General features: G+C 38.6%; 2 protein-coding genes and 1 long non-coding RNA gene across 5 annotated transcripts in view; 1 reads left to right on the top strand and 2 right to left on the bottom strand.

Moving 5' to 3' along the window:
* The window catches only part of RSBN1 (round spermatid basic protein 1), a 55665-nt gene extending 51617 nt beyond the window's left edge, over positions 1-4048 (bottom strand). The window contains exon 1 of the mRNA XM_012466616.2: positions 3284-4048. Coding sequence (XP_012322039.1) covers positions 3284-3986 — 703 coding nt within the window. The 5' untranslated portion in view covers positions 3987-4048. The remainder of the gene's footprint in view (positions 1-3283) is intronic.
* Positions 4049-4224: 176 nt separating this feature from the next.
* LOC135273433 (uncharacterized) lies at positions 4225-11896 on the top strand. The gene is made up of 3 exons (XR_010341237.1): positions 4225-4355; positions 5926-6030; positions 10268-11896. It is a non-coding gene; the product is annotated as an uncharacterized LOC135273433 (long non-coding RNA).
* The window catches only part of PTPN22 (protein tyrosine phosphatase non-receptor type 22), a 54097-nt gene continuing 40034 nt past the window's right edge, over positions 5356-19418 (bottom strand). For 2 of the 3 annotated variants that reach the window (XM_064372681.1, XM_064372682.1), the window contains exons 17-21: positions 18705-18785; positions 18110-18225; positions 15711-15741; positions 11126-11203; positions 5356-6500 (exon numbers count right to left, since the gene is read on the bottom strand). In XM_064372681.1, the coding sequence (XP_064228751.1) occupies positions 6436-6500; positions 11126-11203; positions 15711-15741; positions 18110-18225; positions 18705-18785 (371 nt within the window). In that variant the 3' untranslated portion in view covers positions 5356-6435. Of the gene's footprint in view, positions 6501-11125; positions 11204-15710; positions 15742-18109; positions 18226-18704; positions 18786-19418 lie in introns of those variants that run through there. The other variant, XM_064372683.1, reaches the window with a different exon arrangement.

The raw sequence follows: 19418 nt of genomic DNA, 5'->3' as shown, positions 1-19418 counted from the left end.
AGGGAACAGTAACAAGAAAAAAGTCCATACAAGTGCAGTACAATTTTTTTTTTATATTTTCAATTCCAGGTTGGCTGAATCCATGGATGTGGCTTACCATACGACCAAAGAAATGAAAAGTTGCATGCACACAAAAACCTAAACATCAATGTTTATAGAAGCTTTATCTATAAAAGGCCAAAACCAGAAATAACCAAAATGTTCTTTCTATAGGGGAATGATTTAATAGGTGAACCACAGTACTTCCAGATCATGGAACACTATTAAGCAATGTAATAGAGGGATGGATCTCAGGGACATCATACTGAGTGAAAAAGGGCAATCTCCAAAGATCGCATACTGTATAATTCCATGTATATAACAATCTCAAAATGACAAAATTACAGAGATGAAAAACAGATTAGTGGTTGCCAGGGGACAGGGATGGTAGAGAAACAGAGGGAGTGACTAAGGCTATAATTTGTGGTGGTGGAATAATTCTTTATGTGGATTGCAAAGGTGGTTACACTAATCCACATATGATAAAATGGCACAAAACTACATATACATTGTACCAATGTCAATTTCCTGGTGTTGTTATTATACAATAGTTATGTAACATGTAACCACTGAAGGAAACTGGTAAAAGGTAAGGACTCTACTATGTTTGCAATTTCCTATGAATCATTAATTACCCTAGCACAGTTAAAATAGTTTTCAGAAATCTGAGAATAAGCTAAGGAAGTATATAGCTTTGTAAGTAACAAGAATCTGCCCACTCTCCTTATTAATCTTAAGAGTTGTTTCAAGGACCAAGCATAATAAAACAATAAATGCTGGTTTAAACTAAGTGCCTACAATGAGCCAGACACTGTTGTAAGTACTTTCACACAATGCCCTGTTTAATCCATATAACAACCTTATAAATGAAATTCCACAACCTCATTTTACAGGTAGCAAAAGTGTGGTTGAAAGAGGTTAAAGTAATTTGTACAGGGTCACACAGTGTTAGAGCCGTGATTTAAACTCACATTAATACCAGAGGCATGCCTCTTGCATACCACTGTAACAATAAAGATGTTCAGAGGATAAAAAAGGTATCAAACTACGTGCAAAAGCCTGGATTAAGCAAAGTTAAACCAATTTATTTTCTGTAGGGTTTTTGAAGCTTTTAAAATGCTAGTTCATGTTACATATGTAAAAGGCTAGAGTATACAGTTTTTCTCAAATGTATTTGACCAAAAAAATTCTTTTTCCCCAAAAATCTAGTTTGGGTATATAATCCAAGAATCTTTCGGCCAAAAGTTAAAATGTTTAAATGGATTTATCTTAACCCACTTCTCTTCTTTACATATTGGCAAACTACAAATATTTAGAGTGGCGTTGTCCAATGTGGTAGCCACTAGCCATATGTGACTAATTATACATTAATTAGAATTAAATAAAATCAAAATTTCAGTTCCTCAATCATGTCACATTTCAAGTCTGCTCAGGAACCACATATGGCTACCATATTGGTCAGCACAAATACAGAAAATTTCCATCATCTGAGAAAGTTCTGTCAGTCAGTACTGGGTCAGAAGCTTGTTTTTTTAAAGAACATGGGACCTGTACCATCTTCAGAGAAGCACATTGTAAATTATTACACATGTTATTGCCTCTATCCCCCCATAAAACTGGGCTAGGTCAGAGATCCTTGATGATCTAAAGCCACTGTAATGTCAAAGCAGAGGGAAAAGGTAAACAAAGGAGTGGAAAAAATGAATAGCAGGAAGAGAAAGCAACATCATGAAGCCTGGAGATGAAGCTTGAAGCCAGATTCAGGAGTCTGAGTTCTACTCATTATGCCAATAATTCTTTTTTTTTTTTTTAACTTAATTTTTTTTGCATTTGGTGCTAATTTAACAATGATTAAACAGGCCTCTTTACTACTTTGGGCCTCAGTTTCCTTTTCTACAATACAAATTTAAGCCATATGATCACTGATTCCCTCTAGTTCTGTACAGTTAAAACACACACACACAGTGAGAAAGCAGGGAATAAAAATAAAAAGAAAGATCATTGCATACTGGTGGTGGAAACTGGCAATCCTGTCATTTTGCCACAAGTTCTATTCCCAAGGACAAGATTTGGATGCCACCAAATGAATAAAAATTTAATGCTAGTCAATACTTATTAAGCAATTATTTGCAATGAACTATACTATTTGGAAACAGCACCACACACACACACACACACACACACACACACACACACAAATTAGCCTTAAGTTAAGACCAAATATGTGGAAGGAATGCAAGGAAAGACTGGTTCATTAACATGTAATAACCCAACTGGTCCAGTACTAAGAAACAAAGAAGTATTTTAAGTCTTCCTGAGGGAAAACAACTAGCAAATTATATAAAATAATATACAAAGTACAAACATATGGCATAATAATAGCATCAAATTTCTTCAACAAATAAAATAAATTCTACAGGTACTTGGGAACAGGAAGACGCCAATTTTGGCCAATCTAATTTTTCTAGAACCCACACTTAATTGGATACTCTTACATTTTCTAGTTTAATATTCTTGAGGGCTATTGGAATTAACAGATTCACAAATTGTGCTGGACAGAATAAAATGCAACTGGAATTTCGGACTCTTACTGCACACCCACTTTTCAGATGCACTGTTGGTCCTATTTCCTCGTATCAAAGGGTACAGAAAACCTTCCCCATGCCTATTCTAAGAATTGAAATAGCTAATACGAAAACTTTAAAATGATTTTTACCTCTAGATTAAAAAGAACCAAGATAAACTGCGTTTGGTATTTCACCTTGCAGAAGCTAAGTCAACCATTGAGTCGTGTAACCTTTATATGAATTCCCTCCTGAAAGACTGGAATCATACCCGTGACTATTCTGGAGTAAGGGAGAGCAGATACTAAAGCTTTCCAGCAAGCAAAAGAAGGAGAAGGGATTTTAGCAACATGCTTTTACTTTGGAAAGACAGTTTTTAGTACCGCACCTACTAATCTAAGGCGGCGCAGAAACCTTGCAGAATTTGAAAACAAATGGTGAGAGGCTCCGGGGGACTGCTAAAGGGGTTAGTAACTGACAGCTCGGCCTCGGAGCGAGAAGCCTCAAGTAGTTAGATCAAACTGTGTCAACGATCTGAAATCCAGGGTCCACCCTAGTGGGCTCAGAGAAGTAGAGCAGCAGGAGGTAAGCAGGGGTTTGGCGTGTTTCAATCCTAAGATGCGGGATATCGGAACTGAGAGAGACCTAGAACCCAAGCCGGGCAGTTTGCCTGCTCTCACCTCTCTTGGGGGCTTTGATCAGAGGCACCCCTCCAGTCCTCTCGCCGTTTTCCTGCTTGTCCTTGTGCTTGAGATCGGTTCCGCAGGAGCTGGGGTCACCATCGGAGCCGCGGTGGTGATGGTGCTTGTGCCGCTCCTTGTAGCCCTTATGCTTGGGCCCGGCCGCGCTCACCGTCAGAGGCGAGAAGGTGAAGAGGGCCGAGGTGCTTGGGGCCGGGAGAGGGGCAGCGACAGCGGGCCCGGCGGGTGCCAGCGAAGGTGGCGGCGGAGGCGGCAGGAGAAGAGGCTCAACAGGGCCTGGGACAGTTGGGGCTGCATTCGTTGGCGGCAGCGGCCCAGGATGTTGGCGGCTGCGACGCCGGCGGTGAGGGGGAGCGAGAGGGGGCTCCTGGCTCGGCCGCCCCCGCTTCTCCTGAGACCCCCCACTGCTAGATCGGCGCTGCCGCTTCACTCCCCGCGGGGAGACCCCAGCATGAGGTTTCTCCTTCCCCTCTTTGTCCGGCTCCTCCTGCGCCGCCACCGCCCGTACTACGCGCACCGCTCCGACCTGCGCAGCCATTTCACCCACAAACACACATTTAAATGGCCCGACCGCCCCCCCGTCCGCGCATCGCGCAAGCGCCGCCCGCGCACTGCCCGCTGGGCATTGGAGTCTCTCCTCCGCCCTCCACTTGTCGGCCGCTCTTCGTCCAGAGATGAACATGTCGGAAGCGGCCGTTCCCAGCTTTTCTCCGCAGGCCCTTCCAACCGACCTTCTATTGTAAAAGCACCCTGGGCCGCGCAAAGCGTCATGGGAACTGTAGTTCCGCCGCGCCCCGCGCCGCGTCCCCGGCTCTGAGTGGAGAAGCGGAAAGGGAGCGTGCGCGAAGTCACGCTTCTGGCTGCGACGCAACAGCTGCTGGGCGGTGATTTGCCGCCAACCGCCCTAACCGCCGAAACAATGTTAATGGCTTTCAGAGTCTGGTGACGTGTTCCCATTATCATCTTCCTGTGACCCTGCCTCATTTTACACAGTGGAGGTGGTCTCCACAGTGACTTTTAAATTTAACATTCCTTTCATAACCTTTGTGAGGTAAAAGAATCTCCATCCTTTTAACTTTGATGGGAGATGAAGGTGAAAAGAGGATTTAGTAATATGTAAAGTAAGGGTGGTTTTGCTGTAAAAATAAGGTAGGGCCGCAATTCAGAAATGTTTTCAAGCATCTGGGGCATTGCTACAGTTACAACTACAGGCCTAAGAAGTCAGGTGTGAGAACTGCTTGGGGTCCTGGTGAGTGCGGCCCCTCCTCACCGTCGAGCCATATCCCCTCTAATGCCAGGAAAGGTCCAGCATTTATTTTGAATATATCCGTAAGTTACGAAAAATTGTAGATGGAAACCATGTTTAAGATTTTAATAAGATTTTTTTTCAAATCTTAAGGATATAGATTGCATGAATTTGAAAAGTGTGCCTACCAGAGAACACACCGAAAATCGTCACTGTTCACTACGATATAGTTATTGCTCAGAAATTCGTTTAGAATTTCATCCTCGCTTTAGCTTTTACCTGGGTTTCTTTTATGTATTTATTTAGAGATGGGTGGGGCGGGGTGCTGTGGCTTCCGCCGGTAATCCCCTAGCTTTAGGAGGCCGAGGTGGGAGGATTGCTTGAGACCAGGAGTTCGAGATCAGCATAGGTAACATAGTGAGCCCTTGTCCCTCAAAAATATTTTTTAAATTATCCGGGCACACGCCTGTAGTCCCAGCTACTTGGGAAGCCGAGGGGGAGGAGTGGTCGTGCCACTGCACTCTGGCCTGGGTGACAGATCCAGACCCTGACTCTTAAAAAAAGGGAAATACAAGGTCTTGCTCTGTTGACCAGGCTGGCCTCCAACTCCTGGACTCAAAGAATGAGTAGCTGGGCCTACAGGTGCACTCATGGCGCCCAGCTTTACCTAGAATTCTTTTAATGTATTTGTTTCTTGATAAAGACATTTGGAAGTAATTGATTATAGTGATATACTCAGCAGATAAAATAACTGGTTTGATATCACTAGTTTCTGGAGAACTATTACCTAAACACTGAAATGAAGTCAGTTTAAAAACAAAAAAGTTTATTGAGCATCTATTGGATACATTGTACTACAACAGACAGACAATAATATCTCATTCAATTTGCCCTATTGGACTTCCGAATGAAAAATACAAACAAATGATGTTTAAGCAATACTACATGTTTCTAAAAGTTATAAATTAAGTTCTTTAAATAAGATTTTTAATGCATTAGGGAAAGTCAGGTAGATTCTTTTTAAAAAACAATTACCTGCCAATGTATTTGCTACATAAAATTAGAGTTGAAATAGATTTTCTTATGGGAGATCCATATTCATATAGAAATTTATTTTAAACTAGTATTTTTGATTGGCTGGATAGAAATTGCACATGATCTAAAGATCCTGTATAAACATGTGCAATTTACGTCTTGCTACCAAAAGATAGCTATTATATTTCATTGATTACTTTTCTAGAATTGGCAATTTAATGACTTTGGTTAAAACTTATCAAGAATGTAGTTGAATGCCTTGTTGTTATATTCAAATAATTGTCATTATTTGCACAGTTTATTCTCATAAATATAATTTCTCATTTTCTTAATATTCCAGTTTTCCACAACATTTGGGAAGATTTATAAGGTATACTACATTTAGGCAAAAATAACTCCCAGGGAATAGTCATTGTCAAGAGCAGTTTGTATTACAACCCACAAGGTAAGTTTTTTAAATAACTTTTTATAGTAAATTCTGGCAATGGAGAAATTAGTTGAGATCCAAATCTTACAAACCTTTTGAAGTTTCTGTTTATGTAAAAAAGTAAGATAAAAATAACTTACAAAAATGAAAAATAAATCCATTCTAAAAGTGTTTCTCATACAGCATTCTCTACATAAGCTCAAGTGACAAACTTATTTGCAGTTTTCAACTCAATGTAAGTAACATGAAAATGCAAAACTGGCACTTACTTGCATTTTGCTTTTCTTTTAAAAGCTATTAACACATTAGCATCTCTTTATATTTGGTATTATGCATATAGAGCATTTATTTTAACTAGCAGTATTCTAGTAGTTTTATTCGCACATGTATTGCAGCCCATATTCTTATAAATCTGGAGTTGTATTAAATATTCCAAGTTGGTGGTGGATTCCTTGGTCCTTTGGGTTTTGAAAAACGGTTTGCAAAACCTGGAAACAAAAATAAAGTTGAATGAAAAGAAAGATGTTTTAAATATAGAAATGAATACTTGGCTTTTAGAGTATATTATATGCAAATATGTGAACTTTTTTTAAAGGTTAGGCAGTATCTTGACCAATTTAGTAATAGATTGTTAAGGCATTATAGTAATCTAAAGTTTAAATGATAACAGAATACTAATAACACTTTAAATTTGACAAGCACTTACAAATTTATTAATGGTAATAATAGGATGAAGAACACTGGTTATATATAGCTTTTGATAATTTAGTATATAATATCATTTATCTATGACTTTTTGTCATCCACTCCTAACCATCAAACAAAGCTGGGAAATTTTAATTTCACAAAGATATAGCACCGTTACTTATAACATTATTGTATTACATCCAGTTATACCTCTATGTTGATCCAGAAATCCTTCAGTTTACTAAGAGATTATGTTTGAAAAGCTTAGAAAAAATAATCCTGAAAAACTAAGTAGGTGTCATTATTATTTATCTTTATTCTTCAAACTTGTTCCCCCTACCCCACCCCAAAGAGGGGAAGATGAGGAAATTTTCACAACTACTTAAGGCTATTTTTGGATGCTTTCAAAAGATGTGCAGTTTGATGATGTTGGTTATCACTTTAGCAACATATGACTTTTATGACTTTTCTTTAATGGCAGTGTCTTTTTGTTTGTTTTTTGTTTGAGACGGAGTCTCGCTCTGTCTCCCAGGCTGGAGTACAGTGGCGCAATCTTGGCTCACTGCAACCTCCGCCTCCCGAGTTCAAGTGATTCTCCTGCCTCAGCCTTTCGATTAGCTGGGATTACCGGCACCAGCCACCATGCCCAGCTAATTTTTGTATTTTTAGTAGAGATGGGGTTTCACCCTGTTGGCCAGGCTGGTCTCAAACTCCTGACCTCAAGTGATCCACCTGTCTTGGCCTCCCAAAGTGCTGGGATTATAGGTGTTAGCCACCATGCCAGGCCTAATGGCAGTGTATTTTTAAGTTATCTTACACTTAGCAACTTTAGGGGTTTAAAGTGAGAAATGAAAGGTTTGAAATGCAGGGGAATAATAAAATGGAAAACTCAAAGATATTCCTAAAACTTTAATTTCATCATCATACAAATTGTATTATCTTACAAAATTGATGTAAGGATCAAATGAGATATTTGTGTAAAAAGCGATTGGGGTGGGGTGCAGTGGCCTGTAATCCCAGCATTTGGAGGCCTATGTAGGAGGAATTGCTTGAGCCCAGGAGTTCAAGACCAGCCTGGGCAAATTAGTGAAACCCTGTCTCTACAAAAAAATACAAAAAAATTAGCTGGATGTGGTGGCTTGCATCTCGGGTCTCAGATACTCAGGAGGCTGAGGTAGGTGGATCATTTAAGCCTAGGGAGGTCAAGGCAATAGAGGAAACAAAAATAAAAAGAACAAAAAAAAAACCAGCATCCAGCACAATGCCTGGCACATAGTAAGTACTCAAATGTTGCTCAGGCCAGTCATGGTGGTTCACACCTATAATCCCAGCACTTTTGGAGGTAAGTTTGGAGGATAGCTTGAGGCCAAGAATTCACATAGTAACTACTCAAATGTTGCTTAAATTTCAACCTAGAAGCCAGGCACAGTGGCTCACACCTGTAATCCCAGAACTTTGGGAGGCCGAGGTGGGTTGATTACCTAAGATCAGGAGTTGGAGACCAGCCTGGCCAACATGGTGAAACCCCGTCTCTACTAAAAATACGAAAATTAGCTGGGCACGATGGCAGGCACCTGTAATCCCAGTTACTCAGGAAGCTGAGGCAGGAGAATTGCTTGCACCTGGGAGGCCAAGGTTGCAGCGAGCTGAGATTGCACCACTGCACTCCAGTCTGGGCAACAGAGCAAGACTCAGTCTCATAAAAAAAAATCAATCTAGAAAACTATGCCAGAAATGGAAGAGAAGGAGAGTAGGGAAGGGGAACAAAGGCACATTCAAATTTGTTAATGGTGGTGATTAAAAAAAAATTGGTGGAGGGGACACACAGCCTAGTTCATGTACATTTTACTTTTCTGAGTGGTAAGAAAGAAGATGGAAGGAATACTTCTGGTTAAATAGTTTCACACACAATAGTCAGAATCATCCTGTCAGTACAGATCACTTGATTGTAACCCAAGTGAATTAGGAATAGAGATAAGGACGTATGTTAGTACCGAGTACCTAAAATTTTAGGAATACCTATATTCAGTCTCTTTCACAGATCAACAATTTAAAACAGTTTCAAGCTACCTTTTTTTTGACATGGGAGCCAATTCAGAGGAAATAAACTTGAACCCCAAATTTTTTATTCAGATTTAACTACTTTTTTGAGAAACATGCCCTTAAATTGATGTTGCCTGATTTTTTGGGGTTTTTTCCCAAGATAGGGTCTTGCACTGTCACCCAGGCTAGAGTGCAGTGGCGTGATCACAGCTCACTGCAGCCTCAACCTCCCGGGCTCAAGTGATCCTCCCACCTAAGCCACCTGAGTAGCTGGGACTACAGGTTCATGCCACCATGCCTGGCTAGTTTAAAAAAAAAAATTGTAGAGACATAGTCTCACTGTGTTGCTTAGGCTAGTCTTAAACTCCTGGCCCCAAGCAGTCCTCCCTCCTAAGCCTCCCAAAGTGCTGGAATTACAGGCATTGAAAGTGTTGCTTTTTAAGTAGGTAAAATATTCAAATTTAGGCATATTTGAGAGGAAGCAACATGGAGGCAGCTCTCTAATATTTTATCCTCGTATTAGATTATATAGACTGTTGTTAAGCTAGGTAGGTCTAGAGTTACTCAAGTTGTATCACTGATTTAGAGTAAAGAAGGAAGCAGAGAAAATTTGTGTTCCAGGAAAAGTTAGGAGCTTTTTCCTTTTCTTTTTTTTAAATGAGATGGTCTCGTTATGTTGCCCAGACTGGTCTTCAACTCCTGGGCTCACAGGATCCTCCCACTTCAACCTCCCAAAGTGCTGGGATTACAGGCATGAGCCACCATGCCTGGCTTGCTTTTTTCATAGTTTAAACAATATTCTATGAAATGTTTTAGCTAAATGATTTTATATAAATTATACATTTTTAAAATTATAAATTTTTTTTTTGAGATGCAATCTCACTCTGTCGCCAGGCTGGAGGGCAGTGGTGCGATCTCAGCTCACTGCAACCACCAACTCCCTAATTCAAGTGATTCTCCTTCCTCAGCCTCCTGAGTAGCTGGGATTACAGGCATGTGCCACCACACCCAGCTAATTTTATATTTTTAGTAGAGACAAGGTTTCTCCATGTTGGTCAGGCTGGTCTCAAACTCCCAACCTCAGGTGATCCTTCTGCCTCAGCCTCCCAAAGTGTTAGGATTACAGGCGTGAGCCACTGCACCCAGCCGCATTTTGAGTAGAGACAGGGTTTCACCATGTTGACCAGGATGATCTCAATCTCCTGACCTCGTAATCCACCTCCCTCAGCCTCCCAAAGTGCTGGGATTACAGGTGTGAGCCACCACGTCCGGCCTAAATTATAGCTTGTTAAACCTTAAAGTTAATGAAATCCAAACAAAATTTTGTGGCAAAAAAGGCAGATCCAGAGATTTTAGTTAAACATTTTATGAAGATGACATAGGGATTCTAACTTAAGTGTGGCAGAGATTACTACTTGTCCACCAATATCTTTCTTTGCTTCTTCCTCAAATAGAATTGTATGTAGGCAATTTTATTTGCCCAGCAATATTACATTTCCTAATCTCTTTTGCAATTTAATTATAGCACATGTCTAAGTTCTCATCAAGAGAATATGAGCTGATATGATCTGGCCATTTCCAGGCCAGTACTTTTGAAGACCAGAAGAGTAAGAAGAGGAAGCCACACCTCCACTTTTTCCTGTTTTCTTGCCACCTACAGTCTGGAGATGGCAGCAACCCAATTTGATCTTATAAGTAAAGACAACACCATTAAGCGGCAGTTCTCAAAGTGTGATTCAGGGACTCCTAGAGGCTTCACACTCTTTCAGGGTGGTTTTGGTTAATAACAATTTTTAGTAGTAATAGCCTACCACTAATTGCTATTCTGCTTACAAAAAATTATACATGATACTACTTTAAATAGTATCATAAATATGTATCACATAGAATAATAGAATGCTTAGAATAATATAAAATTATCATTTTAAGTTTATAGCATATACTTAGGAGCAATTGGGTAAACAAACCTTAAAACTGTCAGAATTGTGCTTCATTTCCTACTGTTAAATTAGTTATATAAGATTAGACAGTGGCAACTGCTGTTCTTTTTATCATACTTGTATGTTTTTTATAAATTTGTTTTAGATATGAACTGGAATATCATGGCATCTCAATTTCTTCATTGGGCTAGTCATATTTATTTACTACATGCCAACACAATAATTTGGTTACCTAGCTTTATTTTTCACATATACTAGATAATTCTGTGTGACATATTAAGAGGTAGTTAAGGTTAAAAATAAAAAGATAAGTTGCATGGAAAAGAATATAAACATAAGGAACTATACGTGCAACCTAAAATCATATTTAAAGTTGAATCTGTTATACTGTAAGTGAGTAATTTAGGTAATTTTTTAACTCTTCCGTAAAATAACACACATACCAAAATTCAGAAACGAGCTGGAGTTATTTGACTGAACAGATTCTGCAGGCTTGTTTGGTGGGCAAGAATTACAGATACCTAGAATCAAAAGAAAAAACATAAGGGAAAGACTTAAAGACAAACTCAGATGACAGTTGATCAGATCACACATAATTGTTGAGAGTAATTAATAATCCCAAATAAACATATCACTGTCAAATGTCAACAAAATATAGGTGCTTACAAATGAGTTGACACTACTATAATATTCTCATTTGTGTTTGTGTTTTTTTCTTAAAAGATGTCTTTTCTTTGCAAACAGAATGTATAGTAAAGCCCAACACTAAAGAAATTTGCCAAAGAAATAAGATCCAATATATCATGAATCAGCTTGAAATTCACACTTTGGCTTTGGATTTCACATTATTTTTTCCTCTGACCACTCTTAGTAAGTACATTTTTACATCATTTGTTCTCCACAATATTTCATTCATGACAAGTCTATTATTTTTTTTGTTTAATCCCCTACCCTGGAATCTCTTTTTTTTAATTCTACTTTCCAGCCTGATTTTTCTCTAATCATAGGTGATTCTAATACAGACCCCCATAACCTGGCATGGTGACTCATGCCTGTAATTTCAGCACTTTTGGGAGGCTGAGGCGGGCAGATCACTTGAGGCCAGGAGTTCGAGACCACCCTTGCCAACATGATGAAACCCCGTCTCTACTAAAAATACAAAAAAATTAGCCAGGCATGGTGTTGCAGGTCTGTAATCCCAGCTACTTGGGAGGCTGAGGCACAAGAATTGCTCAAACCTGGGAGGAAGAGGATGTGGTGAGCCCAGATTGCACCACTGCACTCCAGACTGGGTGACAGAGCGAGGCCCTGTCTAAAAAAACATAATAATAATATTTAATAATAATTATATCATTTAAGCCTATAATCTCCTAAAAGCATTGTTATGCTGCTTTGTTTTGCTATTTTAGTTACTTAGAGGTATAAGTTAATTTATAAGTTACTTATAGGTCATATATATACATTGATATATTCATGTATCAGTGTCTGCAGTTTTGAAAACTGTCCCTTAAAAAGTTTGTCCACATTTTACACATGCTCTATCTTAGCAATGGAAAAAGATAATTTAGGTTTGTATAAACTTTCTAACAAATAGCATATAAGTGGGAAGATATTGGTAAGTATTTTTGTTGTTGTTTTCAGCATTTTCAAAATGCACTGTGAGAACTGCATATGTGTGTTTGCACATGTATACCTAATACTAGGATTCTAGAAACACCTTCACTTTCCAGGAGGTACCTGAGTATGAATCACTGGAATACATATTGAATTTCAATCAGATCCATTTAAAATACATATTTATTTTATACCTACTATATTACTATAGTAAGTATAATTATTATACTTAATATATTAAATTCTTAATATAAAGTATAAGTATAAAATAATAAAATACTATTCATATTTAAATACTTACTATGTACTAAGCATTGGTCTAGGCACTGAAGATAGAGACGTGAATATAAAGTGAGTAAAGGTGAGGAAGTTCAGGAGTTACCAGTAATCTCTAAACTGCATAGGAGCTCAAAGTTATATATATCCTTCAGAAAGAAAACAAATGTCCCAAAGGAGAATATTGGTTTTTTACAGAGGAGGCACAGATTCCACATATATATATCAGAGGAAACTGCTATTTTGTATTTTGGCTCATCATGGATATTTTTATGCTACCTGTCCAACCTTCATTCCCTCTTCTGATAATAGAACTTGAATTTTTCTTTAGGAAACTACTCCTCCACAGTTTTCAGTTTCCATGCTTCCAGTGGAGCTGATTGTACCTTTAGATTAAGGAAATGACCTACAACTAGGGCTGATTTTCAGTTGGTGTATTGGCATGGTCACACCAGATGTATAGGTTTGACCTCATTCCTGATTGGACAGTGTCCACATGTAACAAGTGTTAAATATTAGGGTATGACACTGTCACTATCCTGCCTAATCAGAACATTGACTATACTGGCAATAATTGGTTCAGGGATGGGCAAACGAACCAAGCCAAGATGACTAGTTGGCACTAGTCATCATCACAGTGTGGCTTGAAAACCAAGAAATAGTTATTTTTTTTTCCACTCATAAGCCTGAACTCATATGATAAAAGCCTGCCTATGAATGAGCTAACACAGAGTGAGACTAAGCTGAGAGACATTAAATGAGACATTAGGCTCTGATTACGTCATTTGGACCATTGTTACAAGCCAGTATATTCCCCTTTTCTGCTTAATTCAGCTTAAGTTAGGTTTTCTGTGACTTGCAACTAAAGGATTTCTGAGCAATTAAAGTTTTCCACCAAAAGTTGGTATCAGGCATCACAGTTGACAGCTTCCACTCTTGTCATTCTATAATTCATTCTTTATATAGCAGCTAGCATGATCGTTTTATACTTTTCTGTGAAACATGTTTAAAAATAAATAGAAAACAAAGCATATAACATCTCTGCATGAAACCCTATTATGGCTTCCCATTACACTTAGAATAAACTAAACTACTTAGCATGCATGACCCATAAGAATCTAACTACTCCTCCCTGATCTTTCCAGCCTTGCCTTACTCCTGTATCCTCCTTACCTACTACTCTGTAGCTAAGATGGCTTCCTTTTGAATTTCTACAATAAACCAAATTCTTATACCTCAGATATTTTTTTTCCCTCTATCTGAAATACTCTTCTCTGGACCCTTTGGCTGGCTGACTACTCCTTCATGTTTCAGGTTAAATGTCACTTCCTTAAAAAGGGTTTCTTGGACTACTCATTCTAAAGTGGATTCCCTTTGTTATCCTCTCATAGTTACCCTTTTGTTTTCCTTCATAGCATTATCGTGTTATATGTATGTATTTGTGAATTTGTTTAATATTGGAATCCTTCAACAAACTTAAGTTCCACAGAGGCAGAGCCCATATCTGTTCTGTTCACCATCTTACAGTGAACAGAGTGTAAGTGCCTTACAGAATGCCTGGAACACAGTAGACACTCAACAAATATTCATTGAATGAATAAATGAATGACACTAGGCCTAGATACTAGCTTAAAATAACAGATGAAGAATCCTAATTTCATTAAAAGTAGGACCAGCTTTACAGTCCAGTGGGAGATCCAGGCTACAGGAAGAACACGTGGAATTCCAGAATCATGAACCATCTGGAAGGGGCCGAGGACACATATGAAGTACAAGCTTCAATTTTGGGGGCCAAATGTTGTTCTTCATTTAAGGGCAAAAGACCAGAGGACCAAGGTAACTGAAAAATACAGCACAGCCCAGATCCAGAGAATGAACTGAGAGCTCTTTCTTAGAAATAAGACTTAATCTCCGAAAGTTCCACCATATCTTAAAAGCTGTGCCAACCTAAATATACCTGAAGTTTCTGTTTCTTTGCTTGATACTCTAGGCAGGGTTGGAGCTGGGGAAAGAAAACTGTTTTCTGAGTTAGGCTGATCAAACCAATCTTTGGTTGACTGTTTAAGTCACTCAGTTCTTTGTACTTGGCTATTTTCTTTCCCCTGTTTCCTACCATAATTTCCTTTTGAAATGTTTGAATTCTCTTTTGACTGTCTGTAGGAGAAAAGGTATATTTTCCGACTGTACTTCAGCCATCATAAGTAAGAAATCGGTTCATGTCAGAGATCAGCTATGATGGCAATGATAGCAAACTAGCTCAAGAACCTGGAGCTTTTGGGTAGGCAGACAGAATGAAAACCCAAAAGGAAACCTTCTTTCTTACACTATACCTTAAATCAGATTTTCTCAGTGCTTTCTGTCTCTCCTCATTCAGTGATTAACCAAACGGCTCAAAAAAAATTTTTAAGTATATCACCATGGTTTTTAAATTTTATATTTGTAAATAAGATTTCTAAGATAATTTCCCAGAGTTTCAGGATTCAATGGAATTTATTTTCATTACAATGTAATAAAAATAGTAAGCAACAGACTTTTATTGCTAATACTTGGTAAAAATGGAAATATATCAATGCTTTGCTTATTTCATGAAGTTAACATATTTGTTTCACAATATGCTTTGCTGTGACTATTTTCAAAAAATACAACTGAGGTGAGACTCCTGGAAATTTTAAATAACACAATTGGATGACAGCATCTTAAAAGGGGTAGAAAGTGCCAAACATTGGCCGGGTGCAGTGGCTTATGCCTATAATCCCAGCACTTTGGGAGGCCGAGGCGGGAGGATCACTTGAGCCCAGGAATTTGAGACTAAGCTGGGCAATACGGTGAAACCCTGTCTGTACTATTAAAAACAAATTTTAAAAAGATATTTAAAAAATTTTAAATGACAAACATTGTACTAATTATTATTCTTATGTATTAAACAGAATTCTCCTTGCCTACTCCCTGCCCAATATTAGCACTGTGAAGCCTAGCAAAAAAAAAAAAGGCCTAGGGCTGATTGTTCTGATTCATAGGACCCTAGGGAGGCTCTGTTTAGGAATAATATTGTTAACCTTTTCTAAGTATTGGTTGGTTATTTAAAGAAAAATTAGAAAATTGAGAAAACAATATTTTTAAACATAAGTACCAACTTACTCTTTTTCATGTTTCGTAAAATTTTCAAACTCTACAAAAGTGAAGAAAGGGAAAAATGTTAGTTTTTTTCCTGTGAAATTTGAAATACTTTAATCAAGTAGAAATATAGACTTGAGTGAAAGGAATTAATTTCCTTAAAAAAAGCCATGAAAATGTACATAGTTATTTTTCCATCTTGCCATTTTTAATTCAGTGCAAAATCTCCACTTGATTTTATCTTGCTATTTATATCACCCATGCAAGTATCACATTACATATTTTTGAAATAATATTATCAGAGGCTGAGCACAGTAGCTCACACCTGTAATCCCAATACTTTGGGATGCTAAGGCAGGAGCACTATTTGAGCTCAGGAGTTTAGGACCATCTTGGGCAACATAGCAAGACCCCCATCTCTATAAAAAGTGGAAAAAAAAATTAGCTGAATGTGGTGGCAGCTACTGGGGAAGCTGAGGCAGGAGATCTGGTTGATCCCAGGAGTTCAAGGCTGCAACGAGCTGTGATCTCACCACTGTGTTCCAGCCTGGGCGACAGAGTGAGAACATGTCTTTTTAAAAAGATTAATAGATTTTTTTTAAATTATGCTGTCAGACTATTGACAGGGATAGGGGGTGCTGGCAAGGTGGCTCATGCTTGTAATTCTAGCACTTTGGGAGGCTCAGGTAGGAGTTTCCCTTGAGTCCCAGGGTTCAAGACCAGACTGGGCAACATGGTGAGACTCTATCTCTACCAAAAATTTTAAAAAGGTAGGCATGATGGTGCAGACCTGTGTTCCCAGCCACTTGGAAGGCTGATGCAGGAGGATCACTTGAGCCCAGGAGGCCAAGACTGCAGTCAACCATATTTATGCCACTACACTCTAGCCTGGGCAACAGAGCAAGACCCTGTCTAAAAAAAAAAAGTTAAGGAAGAAGGAAACTCAGGGGGTAGAGGGGATGAAATTCCTACTTCTCTCCTTTATTAGGACCATTTCAGAACCCAAAATGGCTTCTGAATGTATCCATGATACACAGCCATTTCAATTCTAGCCAAGAATTTTAGCCAGTAATATTCTATATTAAATTTGCTAAGGCCTCCTTCCATACTGTTAGCCATACTTCTCTCATGTTTATGCTGGAGTCTCTAATTTATCTTTTCTTTTTTTTTTTTTTTGAGACGGAGTTTCGCTCTTGTTACCTAGGCTGGAGTGCAATGGCGCGCGATCTCGACTCACCGCAACCTCCGCCTCCTGGGTTCAGGCAATTCTCCTGCCTCAGCCTCCTGAGTAGCTGGGATTACAGGCACGCGCCACCATGCCCAGCTAATTTTTTGTATTTTTAGTAGAGACGGGGTTTCACCATGTTGACCAGGATGGTCTCGATCTCTTGACCTCGTGATCCACCCACCTCGGCCTCCCAAAGTGCTGGGATTACAGGCGTGAGCCACTGCACCCGGCCTATATTTTTTTTTAATTTTTTTTTTTTTTGAGATGAGGTCTCACTCTGTCACCCAGGCTGGATTGCAGTGGTGTGATCTCTGCAGCCTCCACCTTCCAGGCTCAAGCAATCCTCCCATCTCAGCCTCCTGAGTAGCTGGGACCACAGGCACACACCAACATGCCCAGCTAATTTTCTGTATTTTGGTAGAGATGGGGTTTTGCCATGTTGCCCAGGCTGGTCCTGAATTCTGAGCTCAAGTGATCCACCTGCCTTGGCCTCCCAAAGGCTGGGATTACAGACATGAACCACAGTGCCTGGCCTATCATGCCATTTTAATTGAGGCTTTACCATATTTGAATATTTCCTAAGGTGACTCTCTTTCATTGGTTTCTATTTATTCATTTTTATTTTAAAAATTATTTTAGACATTTATCTATTTTTATTTGTATTTATTACTTATTTGCAGATTTCTGACGACTTTTGCTTCCCTCTACTCCCATATGAACTTTGAAACCAGTTTGTCTAGTTCCAGAAATAAACAAGTTGGTAGTTTCATTGGGCATCTTTTACATTTATAAATCAACCTTAGGGAGTAATTGATTCTTTTTTTCTTCATTTAGTTTTAGTTTTTAATTTTTATTTTAGGTTCAGGAGTTTAGGTTCAGGAGTATATGTCCTGGTTTGTTATATAGGTAAACTGCATGTCACAAGGGTTTGCTGTTCAGATAATTTCATCACCCGGGTAATAAGCATAGTACCCAATAGGTGTTTTTTCTGGTCCTCTCTCTCTGACAAATGAATCTTTAAGTTGTATTTTTTCTTCTTTTTGGTTTCCTTCTATTAATTTTGATTGTTATAATATCGACAATTAGTTTTAGTAAAGATATTTAATCTAATTTTCCATCTTAATGCTGGGGAGGGGGGAAACTTTCAGTAAGGGAAACCCCCTGGCATGTTTCCCAAAACTCTTATCTTCTTTACCTTACTCCTTGTGAAACTTTTTCCAGGAGTCTTCAGTGTCTGTTTTGAAGATGCTGAATTTTCCATGGTGTCAGGACAGCTAGTAGAATATGTTTCTATAGATTGGGCCTGCATACCTTAAGAAAAAAAAAAGGAGAAAAATGTGTTTCATTACATACCTTCTTAAGCCTTCATGTTACATATAAGAAATTGTTAGCTTGGCTCTTTTAGGCATTATTTTGACTATATATTATGGGTTTTTAAAATGTATTGTTTATGATTTTTTTTTTTTTTTGAGACGGAGTTTCGCTCTTGTTACCCAGGCTGGAGTGCAATGGCGCAATCTCGGCTCACCGCAACCTCTGCCTCCTGGGTTCAGGCAATTCTCCTGCCTCAGCCTCCTGAGTAGCTGGGATTACAGGCACGCGCCACCATGCCCAGCTAATTTTTTGTATTTTTAGTAGAGACGGGGTTTCACCATGTTGACCAGGATGGTCTCGATCTCTTGACCTCGTGATCCACTCGCCTCAGCCTCCCAAAGTGCTGGGATTACAGGTGTGAGCCACCGCGCCCGGCCTTGTTTATGATTTTTTTTAGAGAAAGTACTACCACTTACAATCTTCATCGGCAAGAATGAAGGACTCTAGAGTTCTTTCTGGGAGAGGAGGTGGGGGAGAAGAACAATCTTGATGTAGTTCTGTGATAAGAAAGTATACAAAAAAGCAGAGAACTCTATGAATTAAAAGTCAAAAGTCAACACCCTTTTTGGCTTTATATAATTTTTTAAATCAATCAATCTTAACCTACAATCACCAAATAAAAAATTATCTGAAAAATGAATGGAGCCTCAGGAACTTTGTTTTTCTACCTTGTTAGCCAATGAGCCTATGATTCATCAAAAATGTATAGCTCACTTCAGAAGTATTCTTCCAAAGACACTGAAACTGAATATAATCAAGCTTCTAGAGCTAACAACCATTTTGCATGAATGTTGGGGATAGGGGAACATGTTAAATAAAACCATCATGATACAATTAGCCAAATCCAGAATGTTAAGCAGTCTTTTAAGACAAATGACCAACGATCTTCAACAAATAAATGGTGTGAAAAAGTATAGAAAGGAGAACTATTATATATTTTAAAAGAAAATATAAAGAAAGAACTGTTACAGATTTCAAGACAGATTTAAGAAGACAAACATATAAACCAAATGCAATGTTTACATTCTGTTTGAATTCAGATTTGAATAAACCAACTGTAAAAAGACATTTTTGAGACAATTAAAAACTGAACAGTCTGGATATTAGTTACTGTTAAGGAATTATTATTA

This window comes from Aotus nancymaae, unplaced genomic scaffold, assembly GCF_030222135.1.
Source record: "Aotus nancymaae isolate 86718 unplaced genomic scaffold, 86718_ANA_hifiasm-v0.15.2.pri h1tg000007l, whole genome shotgun sequence".
Lineage (NCBI taxonomy): Eukaryota > Metazoa > Chordata > Mammalia > Primates > Aotidae > Aotus > Aotus nancymaae.
This window is presented reverse-complemented; position numbering and strand designations above follow the sequence as displayed.